Source organism: Trichechus manatus, unplaced genomic scaffold, assembly GCF_000243295.1.
Source record: "Trichechus manatus latirostris isolate Lorelei unplaced genomic scaffold, TriManLat1.0 scaffold00238, whole genome shotgun sequence".
NCBI classification, from domain to species: domain Eukaryota; kingdom Metazoa; phylum Chordata; class Mammalia; order Sirenia; family Trichechidae; genus Trichechus; species Trichechus manatus.
In genome coordinates this window covers 2,625,097-2,648,141 of record NW_004444174.1, presented here as the reverse complement: position 1 = coordinate 2,648,141, position 23,045 = coordinate 2,625,097, and the positions used below count along the sequence as shown (strand labels likewise).

At 38.6% G+C, this 23,045-nt stretch overlaps 1 protein-coding gene across 1 annotated transcript in view; it reads right to left on the bottom strand.

The window, feature by feature from the left end:
* The window catches only part of TSPAN19 (tetraspanin 19), a 16,115-nt gene extending 2,904 nt beyond the window's left edge, over positions 1-13,211 (bottom strand). The window contains exons 1-6 of the mRNA XM_004389267.1: positions 13,125-13,211; positions 12,960-13,032; positions 10,388-10,512; positions 5,506-5,580; positions 3,131-3,241; positions 59-202 (exon numbers count right to left, since the gene is read on the bottom strand). Of these exons, the coding sequence (XP_004389324.1) occupies positions 59-202; positions 3,131-3,241; positions 5,506-5,580; positions 10,388-10,512; positions 12,960-13,032; positions 13,125-13,190 (594 nt within the window). The 5' untranslated portion in view covers positions 13,191-13,211. The remainder of the gene's footprint in view (positions 1-58; positions 203-3,130; positions 3,242-5,505; positions 5,581-10,387; positions 10,513-12,959; positions 13,033-13,124) is intronic.
* Between the last annotated feature and the right edge of the window lie 9,834 nt (positions 13,212-23,045).

The window sequence follows — 23,045 nt, the reverse complement described above, 5'->3', positions numbered from 1 at the left end:
AAAAAAAAAAAAAAAAAAAAAAAATCACCGTTAACACTTGGAGAAGCCTTATCTTTACCTCTAGGTAAGTTGCATTCAGCGGCGCATTACAAAACCATTTTCTTAATGTAGAACTCGTGCAAGAACATGGTACCTGTTCTGAATTTTCTTTATTCGTGTTGTTTATCCAATCTGTGTAATTGTTTTGGCCACAACACTGTAACTAAGAAAAAAGAGTCTATGACTTTTATTATAAAATGTTCATAATGCAGTTAATTGTATGATTCCCATGTATATTAAAGTGCTATCTTGTGATAAAGATTAATTGTTCTCTATGTAAATATAATGAATTCAACAAAAAGTGTACTTTTAACTAAACCCATTACTTTGCTGCTTCTGCAGTTTTATTAAGGAGCCCTAGTGGCATACTGGTTAAAGTGATCGACTGCTAACTGAAAGGCTGCTGGTTCGAAACCACCAGTGGCTCTGCGGGAGAAAGATGTGGCAGTCTGCTTCTACAGATTTACAGCCTTGGAAACCCTATGGGGTCACTACGAGTCACATTGACTCAATGGCAGTGGGTTTGGTTTCTGGTTATGGTTGTCATTATTAACCAGAGCTAAAGATCTCTAATCACGCATAGTGGGTTAGGTTTGGATGAAATTGTTATGTCTGAAGTTTATCTCGTGGGAGTCCAAGATGGAAGTTATACCTGCTCTACTAGAGCTGCAAAGTGTGTTTAGGATCAGAGCATAAAACGGAGAATCACCTGAGCCATACCTTCCTTCTAACTATATTAGTTCCCTTTATATTTATCCAGAACATGCTACCACTGTTTAATATGCATGAAAAGAGACTCAGGATTATTTCTGTTTTCTTAGAATTAATGTGAGGTATTAAATTTCATTGTTGTACTGTGTGAAAAATTGCCACAAAGACCAAAAATGTATGATAATAAAAATAGTCATGGAAATGATCAGACTTCTAAGAAATATCTCTTTTCCAGTGCTGATTCTGGAATCCTATGAAGTTGAGTTGGGAGGATGTGAGAGAATTAGCTTATATATTTGTCACCTAAGAAATAAGAGGAAGTTGAAGTATTTCATTGTTTTCTAAACTTGTTATTGAAAGTTATAACATTAGTACTACTTATATTACAATATGCACCAGCAGTAATATTAAGATGTTGAATGACTACATTAGTGATCGGATTTACGATATTAAAAAATTAGAGATTAGTTTAATCAACTAAACCTATACATATGATCACAATTATATTCATGGCTACTAACTGTAAGCTGGAATCTCATTAATAATAATGATGTCGTGTTGCTGTTAGCTGTCATCCAGTCGGTCCCTGACTCATGGGGACCTCATGCACAACAGAACAAAATGTTGCCCAGTCCTGAACCATCATCATGACCATGATCGATGGTGAATCAAACCATTGTTACCCATAGGCTTTTCATGGCCTGATTTTCAGAAGTAGATTGCCAGACCTTTCTTCCTCGCTCATCTTAGTCTGAAAGCTCTGCTGAAACCTGTTCAGCATCATAGCAACATGCAAGCCTCAGGTGACAGACACCCGTGGCTGCACGTGAGGTGTACTGGCTGGGAATCGAACCCTGTCTCTCTCATGGGAGGCAATAATTCTACTACTGATCCACCACTGCCCCAGTGATGTCATAAAAAAACCAGTTGCTGTCAAGTTGATTCCAACCTCATGTGTGTCAGAGTCGATTGTGCTCAATAGGGTTTTCAATGGCTGATTTTTCAGAAGTAGATTGCCAGGCCTTTCTTCCGAGGTACCCTGGGTGGACTTGAATCTCCAATCTTTTGGTTAGCAGTCCAGTGAGTTAACCATGTGCCCCACCCAGGACCCCTTTGATGTCACACATAGAGCTATTTTCCTGTTTATCAGTTTATGAATACAGGAAAGTTTCATTCTCTGCTATAGCTTTAAGTAGTCTGAAACTTCAATGCATGTACCAATCACATACATCAAAGAAAAAATAAGACAAGTAAAATCATTTAGAATTACATTTAAATTCTCTTAAAATCCATTTCTGTTATTATGTGAACTAAAAATAATAACTACTTTTTATGAGAGACATCTAGTGTAGCAGTTACTACAAAATCTAGTGCCAGATAATCTGGGGTTGAATCTTGGCTCTGCCACTTATTAACTGTGTGACCCAAGGTTAGTTAGTGAATTTATCTGTCCTTCATTTATAAAAAGAGGATATTATTACTTTATACCTCATTGGGTTGTTGGGAGAATAAATGAGTTAATATATGAGTTAATAAATGAGTTAATATATGCACAACCAAAACCAAACCCATTGCCACTGAGTTGATTCCAACTCATAGCGACCCTATAAGACAGAGAAGAACTGTCTCACAGGGTTTCCAAGGAGCACTTACAAAAGGGCACTGATACTGGCACTATGTAAATGTTTGCTATTTTTGTATTGAGCACTTACTATGTTCCGGGTGCTGATCTATTCCTCTAAACCACTTGGCTCACTTACCCCTTTACCCTTCCACTGCACCCACCCAGAAAAATTTGAATGAATTGTGACATAATAATTTCTTACAACAGTAACTAACAAGTATTACTTGCTTACTATGTACCAGATCCAAGGCTTTCTATATATTCTACATATTACTCCTGCCAAGGAGAGGTAGGGGTTATTATGCCCATTTTACTAATAAGGAAACTGAAGTTAAGAGGGTGACCTGTCCAGGGTCACAAAGCTACTGCATGGCAATCCTAATCCTGGCATTCAGGCTCACATGTAACCACCATGCTACTCTGCTGTTAGCAGCGACTGCTGATCAGCTTGATCTTTCATTGGATGCGGCAGGGCAGAAATACTCCATTTGGCAGAGGACCACCAACACTTTTGTAGGTGAAACCAGGAGAAGATGCTTGTCAATTAACCCAGAAAAAGAGACAGAAGTTACAAAAAGGGGGATAAAAAACAAATTCAAGATTTGTAAGTAGGGAGAATGTGCTCCACCCAGTTTGTTTGGAAGAAGTACAAGGACTTCTCATTCCTCTGGCCCTTCCACCCACCACTCCCTGTCGTCCCCCCGCTAGTGGTCGACTTTAACTTCTAATTATAATTTTATACTAAGTTCATCTTACTGTTTTCTGTAACGAATTCAGAATAGTCCACTTGGGTAGGTCTTCAGGCATATTTTCAGATCCATACTGAGAAATGACTAAATCAAATTCATCGTGCCATACTCGGAGAACCTATTGAAAATTGAATTAAAAGTGAAAACACGATAGAAACTTTCCCTGATGGCTACTCAGAAAATGGTATTCAATGTTAGCCTTTCTTTGTCTTTAAGTTAACTTATTTTACAATGTCGTAAGTTACACAAACTACAGTAACGCAAATGATTCTTGATGATAGAAATGCAAATGATTTTTTCCCTTGTAAGGGTGCAATTGATCACTCTCCCATCCAAGTCACTTCTGCATCTTTTAAATAATTTAAACACCCTGATTGCCTATATATGTGTCTTTTCTTTGGATTCTCCTTTGAGCTGGTTTTTACATCGTATTGGCTTCCTTATTGATTAAGATATTAAACAAAGTTATTGACACGTTTATTTTATTTGTACAAGAGTCATGATTTTACATTGTTAGAAATTATTCTTTAACAATTCTAACACAAAAACGATCCCATCGGAATGAGGGAAAATGCTATTTCAACATCCAGACTCTGAGGAGGTAGCTATATTTTAATAGTAACTTGCTTAAGCATTTACAAACTTATATAGGACTTTCACAAGCAATTTCTAATTTTCTCCTCGATAATACCAAAAATAAAACCAGCTGCTGGTAAGTTAATTCAAAACCATAGAAAGAACAAATACGATTGCTATTTTGTAAACAAGAAGACAGAGAATTTAATTATTTGCTTTTCTTTACATGAATAAGGAAAAGGCCCAAAGATTTGAATTTTCATTCAATGCTTTCTCATTGTATAATGCTGTTTTTGAATAAAAAAGCCAAATAACTGGTGGGAATATTACAAAAATTATAAAATGTGTATAAGTTAAACTCTTAGTTACTTATATATCTGTGTGTTAATACAAAGACAGATCTTCACTTAACTAAAACACTTGAAGAATTAAAAGTAACTCTAGGCTGTAATAAGTAAGTTTTGTTACTAAAAAGTTTTGGGGGGCAATTTATTATGTACATTTTGAACTTAATTTGGGAAATATAAATCTTGTTCTGAGCCCTGGTGGCACAATGGTTAAGAGCTTGGCTCTTAACCAAAAGATTGGCAGTTGAATACACCAGCTGCTCCTTGGAAACCCTATGGGGCAGTTCTACTCTGTCCTATAGGGTTATTATGAGTCAGAATCGACTCAGTGGTAATGGCAACAGGTTTATATCAATCATGATGCGACCTGGGCAAAATCTATGAGTCCATCTTACTTACATGAAATTGCTAAAGTATACTTCAATTTAGTACAAGTCTAAATGTATTTCTTGAACCATCTCAATTTCTTTGCAAAAATATAGTATAGTGCAGCAATTGGATCAGTAATGTTACTAGGTGGAAACCCCAGGTTCTTGCTCAGCAGGCTCATACTGGCCAATAAATGAGAGACTGAGGTGGGAGAACATGAAAGGCACCTTTATTTCATTGTACAAGGAAAAGCAGTCAGTTGGAGCTGCTGCTGCCAATACTGCTTCCCAACGGCGGGCAGACAAGTTACTTTTAAAGGGTTTTACAAGTAGGGACTTCACACAAGTTACTTCAGCAACATTCTTAATCATACTACGCAGGCAGGCACAATGGGGTTTACACATAATCTCCAAGCAAAAGCAGGATTCAAATGCAAAGCTGAGGGAGTGGCAGAGAGGAAACCCAGCAAAGGAAACAGGGTTTTTAATACAACACTGTGGGGGCTCTGTCTCAGTAGTAGTAACCTGGGTGTCAGGGGTATTTGGATTTCTCACGCTCAACATCACTTCCTCTTCCCCTCCTTCTTTGTTATTGACAACTTTCTCAATCTTATCCAAACATCTCCCGCACCCCCCAAAAAAATCAATAAAAAACAGTTGCCATCAAGTGGATTCTGACTCATGGTGACCCTATGTGTTTCAGAGTCCTCTCATGCTCCATAGGGTTTTCATGTGTGTGAACTTTTGGAAGTGAATCACCAGGCCTTACTTCCAAGGTGCATCTGGGTGGTTTCGAACAGCCAACACTTTGGTTAGTAGCCACGTGCTTATAGCTATGTGTTTAACCATTTGTGCCACCCAGGGAATCCTTATCCAGGCACAGTTATAGACAAATTCCTCCAGCCCCCACTTCCAATCTGACACCTGATTCCCTACATAGAATTCTAGTGTTTCCACTGAATCCTTTTGTCCCCTCTAAAGACATTACCTTCGGCTTTTATTATAGATTCAAAGGTCTTAAAAACTAAGGTATTCAATTTTCTTTAGATTTCAAATAAAAGAATGGATTGATAAGGAGTCACTTTCCATACCTCCTCTTTCTTTATGAAGATGAGTGCTGAAAGTACAACCTGAACACCAATGGGACACATTAACAGTGCTGCATACTAAAATGAAAGAAAAACAGACATGACAACTATGCTTCTATTTTATATTTTAGATGCTATAATAATGGGAAAATGCATGTCATATAAAATATGCATAGGTATCTCTCATGTTTCATAAAATTATTGAAATAGAAGGGCACGCACCCCTACGCACACACCCACACCCACACACACAAATCACTGATGATGAGACTACATCTCACATACTTTGGATATATCATCAGGAGGGATCAGTCCCTGGAGAAGGACATCATGCTTGGTAAAGTAGAGGGTCAGTGAAAAAGGACGACCCTTAACTAGATGGATTGACACTGTGGCTGCAACAATGGGCTCAAGCGTAACAATGATTGTGAGGATGGCGCTGGACCAGGTAGTGTTTCGTTCTGTGGTACATAGGGTTGCTATGAGTGGGAACCGACTCAATGGTACCTAACAACAACAACAACAATAACAACAAGACAGAAATACATAATAGTATTTTATAAGAACCCTAATTGGCTACTTGGTCTAATGAAGCTGTTGATGATTCTTTCTTAATTCAGATATGAAAACTGTCATTGAGGGGAATTCAACTATCTGGATAGCCGCTTAACACGCCATTCCGTGAAAACTAAAAAAAATTCATTAAATTCGTAACCTACTTTGCAAACTATCCCATGATGGAGAAGACAGATGTAGTGACAAAAGCAATTGTCACAGTAAACTTAATGTGCATTGGAGTATTTCTTTGAAAACTTAAAATACTTCTAAGTAAAGCCAAATAAAATGCTTTTCCCATTTATTAGACCGTTTTCTTTTTTTAATCCTATGACCACTTCATTTGTTTCAATATAGCAGCACATACTGATATATCTTATCTAGAATTAACAATAATTTAAGGATCCCTGGTGGCACAATGGTTAAGCAATCATCTGCTAACCCAAAGACTGGCAGTTCAAACCCACCAGTTGCTCTGCAGGAGAAAGATGTGGCAGTCTTCTTCCATAAATATTTACAGCCTTGGAAACCTTATAGGGCAGTTCTATTCTAGCCTACAGGGTCACTATGAGTCAGAATTGACTCAACAGCAATGGGTTTGGTTTTTTGAAAAGTTAGTGGTCTAAATATTAAGCAGCTAAAATATAAGTAATAATGATTTATTGTCATTAATTTCACATATTAAACATTTAATACTTTAAAATAGCCAATTAAAGTTTGCTTACTTGACATAAATTATTTTTTTTTATTTACAGAGATAAAAAAATATGGTCATGACACTTTACATCTACTTAGAAGTTTAGAATTATAATACTTCTACATATAATACCTCACTTAATCGTCACTAATAAGATATTGTTAAAGGCATGAAAAACTGTGAAAGACTGAAATGATCAAAAGGATTACTAGGTGTCTTTTCAGTAGAAAGCTAGACATTGTCTACTTGCTCCTTCCTGGTTTCTGATCTGTGGGTATTTGTCATTATCTTTGAGGAAGCTATTTTACAACTCTGTAGAGGTAGAAGTTAACTTATAGAAAACTGATAGCAAAGCCAAAGTTTCCTGTCCATAGCAATGCAAATGATTTCCATTCATGGAAATGCAAATGAGTAAGATCTGTAAGAAATAACCAAAACCAAAACCAAAGGCACTGCCATAAGTCCACTGCAACTCATAGGGATACTACTGGACACAGCAGAACTGCCTCATAAGGTTTCCAAGGCTGTATATCTTTATGGAAGCAGACTGCCACATCTTTCTCCCATGGAGCAGCAGGTGGGTTCAATCCACCGACCTGTTGGTTAGCAGCAGAGTGCTTTAAGCACTGCCCCACCAGGGCTCCTTATAAGAAATATAAGTCTCCAAAAATCTAATTCTTGTTTCACTCAGTTGTAACTTTTTACTGGTTCCCTCAGTAAATAATCAGCTAAATGAAATTTTTGACCCATGTTCACTTATATATACATATGTGAGAAAACTGACTTTGCCTCTGAAAATTATCTTTTAACAGCAGTTAGATGTTTATAGTAATAAGAAAAGTTCAGTGTATTTATGTGCTATCAGTACTTAGAATCCCAGTAGTGGATCCACATCACATTACTTGGACCTACAAGCAACGCCCATGGAAGCAGCAGTCAAGAAATCAAACGATGTATTGCAGTGGGCAAATCTGCTGCGAAAGACCTTTTTAAAGTGTTAAAAAGCAAAGATGTCACTTTGAGGACTAAGGTGAGCCTGACCCAAGCGATGGTATTATCAATCGGCTCATACGCAAGTGAAAGCTGGACAATGAATAAGGAAGATCAAAGAATTTATACCTTTGAATTATGCTGTTGGCAAAAAATGTTGAATATACCATGGTCTGCCAGAAGAATAAACAAATCTGTCCTGGAAGACATATAGCCAGAATGCTCCTTAGAAGGGAGGATGGCAAGACTTTGTCTTACGTACTGTGGACGTGTTATCAGGAGGAATCAGTCTCTGGAGAGGGACATCATGCTCAGTAAAGTAGAGGGACAGTGAAAAAAAGAGAGACCCTCAACGAAATGAATTGACAAAGTGGCTGCAACAATGGGCTCAAACATAGCAACAGTTGTGAGAATGGCACAAGACCGGGTAGTGTTTTGTTCTGTTGTACACGGGGTGGCGATGAGTCGGAACGGACTCAATGCACCTAACACAGCAACAGTTCTTAGAAAGCACAGTGAGGCACTGCGCAAGAACTTGTATAACAAGGAAGTAAAATCGCCCTTTAAGTGTTAATCTGCAAAACTAGTATCTGTTTGATTAGAGTAAAGGTATGTCAAGTCAGCTTTAAGCCACAGAATAGTTCCTAGGGCTATTTGATTGGTATATAACAACTCTGTGAATTAAATATGGTTAAAAGTAAAATGTGTTCATTAGAAAAGGATAGGTGAGTTCAGAGGAAAACAGCAAAAGAATCATGAGGGCAAAACCTGGTGGTGCCCTTCTGTGGAGTGTCCAGAAGGGAGAGTGGGTGCCTTGGCTCCGGGACCTGACCTCTCATGGCCTAAACACAAAACCAAACCCATTGCTGTCGCGTCGATTCCAACCCATAGGGACCCTATAGGACAAAGTAGAACTGCCCCTTAGAGTTTCCAGGAGCAGCTGGTGGATTTGAACTGCTGACCTTTTGGTTAGCAGCTGTGCTCTTAACCACTGTGCCACTAGGGCGTATCACCTATATTCCTTATGATGCGGTCTATCAGTCTCGCTCAGTCTGAACCAATAATAACTGAAACACATGAGGCAGAAACTTAAGAGCTCTGTATGTTTTTCTCCCCATAGTTTTCCCCTTCCTTTCCTATCCCCAACTCTATGACTGTAGCAGGCTCTGCCTTCTTTGCCTAAAGGAAGCTAGTGGCAAGGAGAAAATCAAGATTTTCCTGCAAGCCATTTCCATTCTGGTTTTCATTTTCAAAAATTTAAGCCTACTGATAACACTATGCTAAGTGTCCTAGAAGGAGAAGAAGATAGGATTTGAGAAACTAGGACACTTAGCATAGTGTTATCAGTGGGCTTAAATAGCGGGAGGGCCTTCGAGGGAAAGAAGAGTGAGGTATGTTTTTAGACTAAAAAGATTCGGAGACACTGGTTGGAAGATGGATTCCCAGAGCAACAAGGTCCAGTGATTGGATTCCTGGCAGCACTCTGGTGAGGTGTCAAAATCCCAGAGGGAAATGAGGGTGTGGTTTCTAGCTTTGCCTAAAATGCCCATGGGGAATGTAATGTTTAAGTAGTAATAGGTAAGGATAACTAACAACAGGCAGCAGCTGATCTCTGTGTCAGGCATGACTCCTTTAATTGCTAAGACATTGGGGAGGTCTGAGTGTCTTGGGGGAAGGATGCTTCTGGGAAGGATGACATAATGGCTATTTACCAATCATTCCCAGAGGGTTTCACTAATATGCCAGCACTGGTACATACTGGGTGAATAGCAGCCCTGCCTTTGCCATTTTAGGTCATTCCAATGACAGAATGAGAAGACTTGAAGGGACATGTGGGCTGGGAAAGTGAGTGCTTTGGTTCTAATCAAGGGCCAAAGGGACCAGAAGACCTTTAGTGCTACATAAGAGTCAAGTATCCCTGCACTCTTCCTGTAGAAGGCCAGAAGGCAAGGAACAAAAGGACTGTGGTTGAATTTATTATCTGTTTGTAAGGGAGCGGCTATGAGTTAAAATTACTTTGATTTAAAGAAAATTCAAACATTGTATTTCATTTGACATTGTGAATTGTGATTCATATCTGCCACATATATGGTAAATGTCTCATTCAGATCTATACTCCTGATTATAATTTGTCTTTTCATGTTACATGCCTAGACAGAGATGGTGTGCTAGTCAGACGTCAGAATCCTGCCCTCTCAGCAGTTCAGTTCTCTTTGTTAAATAATAAATTGTGATCTTGATTGTAGTTTAGCTTCCCATATGGCATACCCACAGGGAGAAAATGTGCTAACTATAGGACATGTTTCCTTTTCTTTGGTAAGCTATATCGTTCACTGACATTAATATATTTTATTCTAATTTTAGTCTTCAGATTCTTAGGTTTGATTACTCGTAGTTCACCTAGGAGATGGATACCTCTCGACTCTGTGTGGAAAATTAAATATGTAAGTCTGCAGAGGTCCAGATTTGATGCATGGAAAACTTATTAAGAAAATATTCTTCCTAGACAATTTTCTTGCAGGGTACTTCATTTGGGTCACAAGGACACTTTATACTGAACGGCCATGGTGACATAAATCACTCTTGCTTCATTTGTGTGAATCTCAAAAACCTAAGGTTCAAAGTCAGAAGTGAAATACATACCAAAATTAGGAGCCATCTGATTTCTTTGTGAATTCCCAAATAACCCAACAGACAAAGAAGAACAGTAGCAGATCCAGTTCCAATCAGCATTTGAGAAATATATGCTATCAAGTGATTCTTTTCATCTGTGCGAATGCAAAAATGACTCATTAAGAAGTGACATGTTCTTTGTTTTCTATTTAATAATACATAAATACAGCAACCAAAGGTTTTCCGAAGCAGCTGTTGTCAAAACACCAGGATTCTCATTTTTTTTTACCCCGTTCTAGTCCTTCTTACTCTTAGCAACAACCTTTCTACCTTTTCTGATATGACAGAGAATCTCAGACCGTCTCTTTATCTTATCCTCATTGTCGTCTGTGATAAAATACATTTTTTCCTAGGGTGATGTCTTCTATGCACATTCAGATATTCATGTATTAATTCATTAATTCATTCATCAAAAAATCTTTAAGTACCAAATTGTGGGTTAGGTGTCCCTTGCATGACACCCTGAGCATATTACTAATTATGGTCCTCTTCACACTATATTTTATATTCTCCTCACCTGTACTATGAGCACTCAGTGTTAGAGACTGAGTGGGTTTGCATCACAACTAAGAAATCCTTTGCTTAGGAAAACCAAATCTTTTACAATGGGCTGAAGGAAACCTGACCTTGGCCCCAGAGGAAGAGGTTATCTTTATTATACTGGGTAGTAGGCTAATCGGCCCTTTGATCCTGAGAGAGATACTGTCTTAGCTACCTAGTGCTAATGTAACAGAAATACCACAAGTGGATGGCTTTAAAGAACAGACATTTTCTCACAATTCAGAGGCCAGAAGTCAGAATTCAGGGTGTAGCCCTCAGAGGAGGTCCTTACTTTCTATTTCAGTTTCTAGTAGCTACCAGCAATCCTTGGTGTTCTTGAGTTGTAGATACATCCTTCTTCCTCATTTGTCTTCCTCTTCCCTCTGTGTGTGTTTGTGTCTATTCTGCTCCTTCTATACCTACGAGGTGATTAGGTTTAGAACCCACCCTACACTGGTATGACCTTATTAAGATAATAAAAGAAAAACTCCTTTTTCCAAACAGGGTCATATTTATAGGTACAGGGGTTAGGATTTCAACACATATTTTTTGGGGTGGGGTGACACAGTTCATTCTGCAACAAATACTATCTCTATCTTTCAAGGCTGTATGCTATACAAACAATCCTGAAAAGATAGTAAGGAACTAAAGGGCAGTTAAGGGTTACAAGACATTCCAGAGACCATTGGAAAATCATCTCCCAATACTAAGTTGCTCTTTTTCATTTGCAGCAAATCATGGCACGTACTCACTGTACAACAGGGGTTGGCAAACTTTTTCTGTAAAGGGCCAGAGAGTAAATATTTTCGGCTTTGTGAACCATACACTCTCTGTTGCAACTATTCAACACTGCTGTTGTAATGCAAATGGGGACCTGGTGGCATAGTGGTTAAGAGCCTGGCTGCTAACCAAAAGGTCGACAGTTTAAACTCAACAGCCACTCCTTGGAAAACCTATGGGGCACTTCTACTCTGCCCTACAGGGTCGCTATGAGTCAGAATCGACTTGATGGCAACAGGTTTGATTTTTTGTTGTAGTGCAAAAGCAGCCATAAATAATATGTAAGTGAATGGGTATTGCTGTGTTCCAATAAGTTTATTTACAAAACCAGGCAACAGCTATATTTGGCTTGCGGGCTGTATTTGTTGATTCCTGCCATATCATATCTGATTTTCAAAATCTTTGATAAAAACACAGGAGTACCTTCTTCCCACCAACCAAGGATATTTATATGGAAATAATCCTTAGCCTAGTGGTTCCTAAACTTAAGTCACAGTGACCACAAAATGGCAAAAATAAAAAGAAATTCAAAGATTTTTTTTTTAACAAAGTTAAAAAGTATTTGATTATTTTATTCATACTTTCATATTTGGGGTATATTATACTTTATTTGTAATCCTGTGATGGTGACAGTATATGCTGAGTTTTAAAACACATTGTTTAACTTGCAGGAGGGTAGGAATTGTGGAGCAGAGTGCTGGTGGCACAGTGGTTGAGCACTCTGCTGCTAACTGAAAGGTTGGCTGTTCGAACCCATCAGCGGCTTCGCTGGAGAAAGATTTGGCAGTCTGCTTCCATACCCTATGGGGCAGCTCTACTCTGTCCTATAGGGTCACTGTGAGTCAGAATTGACTCAAGGGCAATGAGTTTGGTTTGGTTTTGGAGGGGTTGTGGAAAACTGTTTATCTTCATTATCTCTTCAAGTCTACTGATTTGTAATGGTCCAGGGTTATCACAACAATCCTCAACCTCCCCTTTCTCTCATTGCTCTTATCCAGCAAAAGTTCCTAGCTCTAAAAAAAAAAAAGTTCCTAGCTCTTTCTTCCTAAAATTGTCTCTCCTGAAACAAGATGACAAAAACTTTCAGGGGGAAAACTGGATTACACTTAATGAATTTCAGCGTAACACTGCCACCTGCTGAATAAATCATATATGCAATTATTTAAAACTGAATGCCTGGTTTACTACATTCAGAGAAATCAAAATAAAAATAGATACATACCCAAAACAGTTAAAAAATTGTTTCTGTCTAACAAAAGCCATGCACCAAATCCCATGAGTGAAAGTCCAAGAATCTATAAAAGAGACGGTCAGTGTTTATTGTTTTAAGTAATTGCCTATAAAAATGCATTCATTTTCTTTATTAAATAATTGTGAGGTTTCTTACCAAGAAAGCTCCATTAATGAGATAAAGAATGTATTTAAAAATTAATATTTTGTTTTTCTTTAACATTTTTTTCCTCTCAGAAAACTGATGATTCTGAAAGATAACCACAAGTTTTACTATAAACATTCACCACAATAGCAACTTTAAATAATTCTGCCTATTCATGCCATTTATTTGCACAATTTTCTTCTCATAGTAACTTTATGCATAACATTTTTTTTCCATGAACATAACAGCATACTGAAAGTATCTTGAAATCATACCTCTTTCGGTATCTGAATTTTTTTGACTAGGCACTCAAGACCAAAAACTTATGTCAATAGTAGAATAGTAGGCTTACTGAACTCTTTGTAGTTTTCAGAAAGTAAACTATTTTCTTTTGTTTCCAGTTTTAACATACCTTATTCTGTTTGCTGGAAAGCTTTCCTTCACCTCTGCCTGTCCCTCACCTTTCCCAGAATAATGTCACCTTCTCAATAAGGTCTCAGTGTGGGAAGCATTTCCCTGAACCCAATTTGTTGCTACTCTCCTTTTGTTTTTCTCCCCATCTAGACTCTGAGGTCTTTAAGAGGAGAGAGTAGGTCTTTGACACCACTAAAACCCCAGAGTCTAACACATACTAGGTACTTAATAAATATTTGTTGAAAAAATTAATGGATGGAATGAATTATTTTATTAGTCTACAATTTAGTTTGGTATACCGTAAGGAAAGGAACTAATTTAATGTTAATTTTAATTAGAACTTATTTTCCAGATAGCCAATATTCTTAAAACTTTTATGGAAAATAAATACTAACCCCCACATTGCTTTTGGGTGCTTTTTTTTTTTAACATATGAAAATTTAAAATTTTCTTGGGCCTGGTTCTGGGTTTTCTCTTCTACTTCATTGATTTAATTCTAGCTAGCATCATGTTTTAAAAAGTATATTGGCTTTATAATTTTTTAATGTATGCAGTGCATAATTGACGTGATGAAAGCAGATATAGAAAGATGAATCTGGAATTATTTGTCCTTAATTGGGAGGAAACTAATCTGTTGGGCTGAAGAATGCATTGGATAAAGGGGAATCAAGAGAGGACTAAGTTTGAGTCTATCCACTTCCCTCTCTACTTTGACCTGAGGCCACATTCCTCCTAAAAACTCCCCAGGTTCTTCTTCCCAGCTTAAAAAGTGTCTCCAGTCTTTGTCTTACACACTCTACTTTTTACTCTCCTTCAGAGCCCTGGTAGTGCAGTGGTTATGAGCCCAGTTGCTAACCAAAGGGTCAGCAGTTGGAATCCACCAGCTGCCCCTTGGAAGCCCTATGGGGCAGTTCTACTCTGTCCAATACAGTCACTATGAGTTGGTATCAACTCGAAGGCAATGGGTTTGTTGGTTTCTTTCACTGAGTTTCCCCCATTTCTGTCCTACTGTCTCAATCCTGGATTCCTCCAGTGCCAGGCCTGTTTTGATGGGACACTCAGATGGATTGCCAGATTTTTATTTTAGTTTCTCCCCAAGGGGCTGTAGGTTTATACTCAATTCTATCCATTGCAGCATGCAGGAAAGCTGAGATCCTCTCCTCCAGCCTGCACTGGAGCTTAGGCTCAAAGTCCCGGCCTCTGCTTTTCTGGGAATGGAAAGGGAAAGATAAATGATAAACGAGAAAGTTCTGCAGTAACTCCGGTGTGAAACTTTGAAAGAATGGACCACAGTGTTGATGTGGTAATAATTAGCATGTTAGTTAGGGTCAAGGCTGAGATGCCTTATCAAAGGACCCAAATTTAGAAATTGACTGAAGTTTATTTCACTCTCTGTCCAAAGTGGGTAGGTGGTGTCTGTTCTAGAAGTTGTAAGTAAGAATCACCTGGAGATCTTGTTAAAATGTAGATTTTGATTCAGTATACCTGAGGTGGAAATGCAAATTCTCAGTGGAGAACTTGTTAGAAATGCAGATTCTCAGCATTGGTTCAAACCAGAATGAACTGGTTCAAAGCCTTGCTAGAAAGTCATCTCAGGAACTTGGGCTAGTGGGTCAGCTTCAGCCTGTTAAATATGTGACTCCCAAGTTTGCACCAGGTGTCATCATTTACAGTCAGTGGGGAGGAAAAAAAGGAAGAGTAAGCCCAGGCAGGCATCTTTTAAGCAAGTAAGGTGGAAGTTGCACACTTCCCTTCTGCTCATATTTCACTGGCACAGATTTACCACACAGCTATACTCAGCTGCAGTTGGAGGCAACCATGTGCTCAGGAAGAAAGAAAGAAGGTCCAAGGAGAAACAAACAAAATTTACCTGCTAGAGTTAGGAATGACATTTACAAAAGTTAATTAGAGGAAGAAAAGAGAAGGCTTTGATATAGTTTCAATATGCTTTACTATGGAAAGAATTGATGATCAGAAGGATTCTTGGAGGACTGGAAAACAAAAGAGTAATGGTAGTCATTGGAAACAGAAAACACTTAGGAAAAGAAATAGTTTGGAGGAAGAATTGGTGAATTTAATTTTTAATAAGTGAGTTTGACGTGGTAGAAAATATCTATGTGGCAAAGTCCTATAAGCACTGGGAATTGTACACTGGAGTATAAATTGTTAGGTACATTTGGGAGTCATCTATAAAGAGCTGATGTAATGGGAGTGAATGAAAGAGGAGAAAAGAGGGATTAAACACAGATAAAAATGAGCAGAGGGTTGAGGGTAAAGAATGGACATAATTAGGAATTAGGGTTTTTTTTAAGGCAGAAGTTTATAGAGTGAAAAGAAATCAAAGTTTGGTCTCATGGAAACCAATGGAAGAAGAAATTTCTAGAATACTGCTAGATAATATCCCCACTCCATTGCTGTTGAGATTCCAACTCATAGCGGCCCTATAGGACAGAACGGAACTGCCTTCATAGGGTTTCCAAGAAGCAGCTGGTAGATTCAAACTGTTAGCTTTTTGGTTAGCAGCCAAGCTCTTAACCACTGTGCCACCAGGGCTCCTAGATAATACAGAGAGGTCAAAAAAGGCAAGACTTCAGTACTCTCAAAGTCAGCTGACTTGGTGAGGAGGGTCTTCGGGGTAATTTTAAAACAGCAGTTCAAGTCAAAGGGTTAGAAAAAACAAATGGGGTATCCAAGCAACAAGCCAAGGAAACCCATGTCCATGTTTGTACAGAGTGGTAAGAGGAAATGGTCACGTGCTGATCTTTTCAGCCATAAGTTCCACATACTGGAAACAATGTCAATGAAAATAAAGACATGCTTACACAAAGATACACACCAAGTTATTACAGCACATACTTGAACACTTGAAGTGTGGAAGGTCTGTTTTTCTTTTGGCTATGAACAAAGAATTTTTTAAACCTTTATCAAATAATGTCCTCGGTTGTATTTCATTTGTTATATTGTTTCTGACTAGTTAATCAGTGGTCTAACAATAGATTTTTTTGATAGTATAAATGCTATAGGGACAATTTATAATAATTCACCTATTCACAGATACAATTTTCCACAATAGCCAAATAACATTCTGATTACTTGTTATTATTGTTATTATTCTTACATTCCTTTTAAGTGCCAGGAAGCCAGAATACAAAAATTAATAAGACAAAGCCAATCAAGAAGTCAAGATCTGGAGTCAAATATTACATCTTTTGGCTAGCTCTGAATTATGGATGGGGGGGAGTAAACTGTGTGCATACATATGCCAATTGCCTCAAAATTACAAGCATCGATACAAATGCTAGAATGAGGATTCAGTCACACATGCAAAGACACTTCACAAAGTGCTGGCAATTGAAACTCATTATTATTTACCATTTTCTGTGATTTTTTATTATTGTTGTTGTTTAAGTGAAAGTTTACAATTCATGTTAGTCTCTCATATAAAAATTTATACATACATTGTTATGTGACCGTAATTGCTCTCCCTATGCTGTGACAGCACACTCCTCCTTTCCGCCCCTAATTTCTTGTGTCCATTCAACCAGCTCTTAACCCTCTCTGCCTTCTCATCTCACCTCCAGATAGAAACTGCCCATTTAGTCTCCTGTATCTACTTGAGCTAAGAAGCACATTCTTCACAAGTATCATTTTATGTCCCACAGTCCAGTCCAATCTTTGTCTGAAGAGTTGGCCTCGGGAATTGTTTTAGTTCTGGGTTGACAGAGAGTCCGGGGGCCGTGCTTTCCGGGGTTCCTCCAGTCTCAGTCAGACCATTAAGTCTGGTATTTTTACTAGAATTTGAGTTCTGCATCCCACCCTTCCTCTGCTCCATCAGGGACTCTCTGTTGTGTTCCATGTCAGGGCGGTCATTGGTGGTAGTTGGGCACCATCCAGTTCTTCTGGTCTCAGGTTGATGAAGTCTCTGGTCTGTGTGGCCCTTTCTGTCTCTTGGGCTAATACTTTCCTTGTGTCTTTGGTGTTTTTTCATTCTCCTTTACTCGAAGCGGTTGGGACCAGAAACCCATTATTATTATTTACAGAAACTAGACAGAAAACAACAGGAACAGATTTGAGGTAAACTGGTCCCCTCCACCTCCAGAGTATCCAACTTAGCCTTGTTGGAGAGGAACTGACTTATGTCTAAAAGGGGATCTGCTCATGCTTCCCAAATTACCCACGTCCATTTCCGTGTCACTGAGTGGTCACACCATGAATCAGGTGTCAGCAGGTGTCTCTCTCTCTCTCCCAGCAGGTATGTAGTTGGCTCAGGTCAGGTGTAGTATGGCTGTTTGTTTTCTCTCTGTGGCTTTTCTTGGCTGGGTCTGATTCCCTGTGCTTACTGGTCCAGCTCTCAACCAGCAGCTTGGGAAAACCCCGGGCCAGTACCAGGGTTAGGCTGGCATTAAAACAGCTCTTGAGGCAAAACTGTTTTACAGGCAACTCCTGTATGATGTATGCCCAAGACTCTGCAAGCAAACTCTTGGCCCTTCAGGCAGGCCTCCCCTCGACCTTCTCATGCCAGGCCTCTTCTTGGCCCCCTCATGCCAGGCTGCCTCTTGGCGCCATCAGGAAAGGTCTCCTCTTGGCCTTAGGGTTACAGCTTTCAGCACAGATTGGGAGTCTCCCGCTACCAAAGGCAGACCAGCTTGGCCCCCACACTGCTGCTTGCTCTGCTCAGGCATCTACCTACAAGTACTGGACTGTGGCTGTTTCCCCTTTATACGGCACCGAACTCCACTGGTGTCCTGCTGTCCAGAGGTGCCTAGCTCCATTGGCAACCTACTGCTAGGAGGTGCCAAGCTCTATTGGCAACCTCCTGCCAAGAGGTATAGAGCTCTGCCCAACTTTGCCCACCATCACTGCCCTGACTGCTCTCTCTGCCACTGTGCCTCTTTTGGGCCTCTTGCTGTTGGCTTTGCCGCTGGGCCTCTTCTGGGCCTCTCTGCCGATGGCTCTGCTATTTCTCTATTCTATTTCTATTCTATTTCTCTTTTCTAGGTCTCTTGCCATGGTTTCTCATCTTCAGTGTTATCAACTCAGTATTATAGCCCTTGAACCATATCACAGCTCTTTTATTTGGGTCTTGGAGGTTCTCAGCGCAGGGACTTTGGGTCCAAAGGATGTGATCCTCTCCAAGTTCTTGTTGATCAAGAGGTCCCCAAAAAATCTCTGTGAGATTGGGCTCTTATATAGAAAATACCTTGTCAATTTCAAGTCATGGCTTTTGTAATCCAATCCCTAAGGTGGACTGTAAACCAACTAATCCTATTGGGTAGATTGCAAGTCACTTATGCAGATATCAAACTGACCAATCCTTTGGCAGAGTGAGGCCCAATCAATCATTTTGGGAGAATTTGTAAACCCAGAGGCAGAAATGCTGCATAAGGAAAACTCATTGTACCACAGTGGGGCAGGAAATAAAAGGGACAGAAAAGTTTCACAGATGAGAAGAATTTGATATAATTCTCAAATGAAGGTTGATTAAAAAGGTCCTCGTTGGACAAAAAGGAGCCCTGATAGCTCACTGGTTAAATGCTTGGCTGATAACTGAAAGGTCGGCAGGATGAACCAACCAGCCACTCCAAAGGTGAAAGATGTGGCAGTCTGCTTCCATAAAGAGTATAGCCTTGGAAACCCTATGGGGAAGTTCTAATCCGTCCTATAGGTTCACTATGAGTCAGAATCGACTCAATGGCAATGGGTTTAGAAGGACAAAACTGAGATGGAGGTGGAAAGTATTCAAGACAGATGGAACACCATATCCACAAGTTTTACAGTGGGGCACAACAGTGAGTGGATGAGAGTGACAAGAGATGAAATACAGGGCTAGAGAAGTAGACTCAATAAAGCCCATGAAGGTATCATGTATGCTTTGTTAAATGATGTTTCCCTTCCCCATCCCCCTTTTTCTAAAGGTAATGGAAAGACATAATCCTGGCATCATTGTGAAAGAAAAATTAGAAAGAAAAGAGACCTAAAGCAGGGAGATAATTTACAAAGCTAAGTAGGTAGCAGAATTTCCAGCACTGGGATGCTAGAAAGAGGCAAAGATGGGACTTGAACTCAAATCTGTATGGTTTAAATACTTTTGTTGCTAACATTATCCCATATCCTACAATGTGCTATTTATATTGATTCCCTTGATCATCAAAATTCTGCAAAGTAGGTTGTATTATTATCTTCATATCACCAATGAGGAAAGAGACTTGAGAAGGTAAAATTACTTGCCTGAGGTCACCCTGTTAATAAGTGGAAGAGCTGAGATTCAAATCTAGAGATATAAGCCACTCTCTAGCTAACCTTTCTAAACCCCAGTTCCATCACTTGTAAATGAGGATCATAATAGTAGTGTCCTCAGAGGGATGTTGTGAAAATTAAACGAGATTACACTTGTAAAGTGCTTAGTCAGTGTCTGGCTAAACACTATCTATTAACCTTGTTATACTACAATTTAGTATAGAAATGTTAATATTATACAAAACAAGTGTTCATGAGGGTGGGAAATAGGATGTGAACTGTAGGAAAGTGAGGGTCTCGCATCTTCTTGTGAAGTAAGTAGATGGTCGCATTAGCTTCAGGGCGGGAGAACATTGAGAGAGAAGGAACTTGAAGGTCTGTGATAATCCTTAAGTAGAATGAGAGAAGCAGAGGTCTACGAATCCAATATCACGTATTAAAAAATACCATTATTCAAATAATCACCCTGCCTCAAGAAAATGAAACACCTGATATGTAGCTATTTTGAGTTGTTGTTGCTGTGTGCCGTGGATTCCAACTCATAGCGACCCTACATGAAAGAGTAGAAGTGCCCCATAGGGTTTCCTAGGCTGTAATCTCTATGGGAGCCAGATCTTATCTCTCACAGAGCTGCTAGTAGGTTGGAACGCTGACCTTTTGGTTAGCTAGCAGCTGAGCTCTTTGGGTACTATAATGATATTCTGTGATATTTAAATTATATCATTGCTATATGAGGAATAAAACAGTTGCTGGAAAATGTTATTAAACTAAAATGGTTCCATAATTCAATTAACAACATTTTTCAAAGAAATGTTATTCTTGTCAGATATTTGAGGAACAAACAGTTCTTTCTCATCTCATCATTGCCTCAGTAAACATTTATTATGTATTCTTTAAGAGAGAGATGTTGTATTAAGCCAATAGGCTATAAACTAACCAGAACTGCAAATGATTTTCAAAATAAGAGGAATATTTAAATGGAAACAAAGTAACTTATTTAAAAAAGAAAACTACTGAGGTTAAAAGGGCATAGGTAATTGGCATAACAAAATTTATTAAGAAAAGGTTCTGCATCCCACTTTGATGAGTGGCATCTAGGTCTTAAAAGCTAGCAAGCAGCCATCTAAGATGCATCAATTGGTCCCAACCCACCTGGAGCAAAGGAGAATGAAGAACAGTAAAGACACAGGGAAAATATGAGCCCAAGAGAGAAAAGGGCCACATAAACCAGAGACTTCATCAGCCTGAGACCAGAAGAACTGGATGGTGCCTGGCTACCACCTGTCGCAGCGGCGGAGACAGTAACCAAACACAACTCTTACAGAGAAGTGGGGCCAGGAGGGTCACTCTGAGGAGTCGACCCTTAGCTCCAGTCCCAGGAGTTTATTTATAGTCACTACAGCAAGCAGTGAAGCAAATAACAGAAGAATGGGCTTTGGGTGAGTAACAGTAAGTTTCGGGCAAGGGAGAAGGAATTCAGGTAAACAAGCCAATCAGTAACTGGACAATAAGTTTGGGAAAACAAGTCATGACAAGTCTCAACATGTTGGGGACAAGTCTCAACATGCTGTGCAGCATGGAGGCCTGTGGGAGCTGCAGTTGTCAATAGTGCAGCCATGTTTAAATAGCATAAATCCCTGCAACCACCAATGACCGCCCTGAAGGAAACACAACAGAGAGTCCCTGATGGAGCAGGAGAAAGGTGGGGTGCAGAACTCAAACTCTAGTAAAAAGAGAAGACTTAATGGTCTGACTGAGACTGGAGGGACCCTGGAAGACATGACCTCTGGACTCTCTGTTAGCTCAAAACTAAAACCATTCCCGAAGACAACTCTTCAGACAAAGATTAGACTGGACTATAAAACAGAAAATGATACTCATGAAGACTGTACTTCTTAGCTCAATACACGAGTCTAAATGGGCAGCTCCTGTTAGAGGTGAGATGAGAAGGCAGAGAGGGACAGAAGCTAGTTGAGTGGACATGGGAAATACAGCATGGAAAGGAGGAGTGTGCTGTCACAGTATGGGGACAGCAACTAGGGTAACATAGCAGTGTATGTATAAATTTTTGTATGAGACACTAACTTGAACTGTAAACTTTCATTTGAAGCACAATAAAAAAAATTATAAAATTTAATGACATCAAAAAAAGGGCATGGTTATATTCAATTTGAGATTACAATTTCTAGGAAAGATTACAATTAAATGGATTTCTGCTAAACACTACACATTAGTTAAAAAACAATAGTTTCAGGTTAAACTTACTTATAATCTATTACTATTTTAGGTTGCTACATTTTTTTCCTTACTAATTAGTAATAGTCTAGTTCAAGTATTATTAATTTATAGAGTTGTAATTTTTCTTCCACAGTTAAAATATAACATGAGAAAATAAGAGATATAGCAACACTCACCATGGATTAATTTATCTTTAGAAGAATTTTCAATATTTTTCTTTTTTGTTGTACTTTGTTTGACACTGTGAGTTTTAAGAAGGAAAACAAAGCAAAATAATATAGACACAGTTTTCAAAATTAGTTGATTACTAAAGGATTTGATAATCTTTAGAAAAAGCCTGAAGTTTAATGATCACAAAAAAAATTTAACTTAAGATTTTACTTGTGAACCTCAACATAATATTGCAGCCTTAGCATTTTAAATAAGGAGTTTGAATAGTCTAAAAATCAGCATAATTTATAATCTATAAATCAGTCTACAAAAATAGCATAATGAAAAACCCTAAATTTAAACAGTTCTGAAATCAGGGGTAATTTATTTTCTAAAATTACTACCCCTTTGAAAGACGAACTAAAACATGTTTTGTTTGTTTTTAATAGCAAAAGTCTATAATTTCTGACTCTATGTTATTAGTTTGTTGTTATCAAGAACTGCAAGTTTGTTGCTACCAGGAAATACAGTCTATTTTCTTTCAGAGACTCAATGAAATGTTTGCTTTTAGCTTATTGTATGGCAGATACCTTCAACAATTATGCATAACTACTTCCTCTTGAAAATTAATGCCTGTTTGCAAACTTTAAAAAAATTAAAATCAGAAATATCTGTTATTAACTAAAATGAAATTTCACATTTTGTACACTATCTATTGCTCCATGAAAAAATAAACTTTTATGATTTTTTAAGTTAAAATTAGTAGCATGACATATACTCAGAAGTTCAGTTTACATATTAAAATAGTGAGTGTGCCATCATCAATATTTTTGGAGTAAAATATATTCCAGAATTTTTTTTTCAAATTTCTCACACGACCACCCAAACTCCACT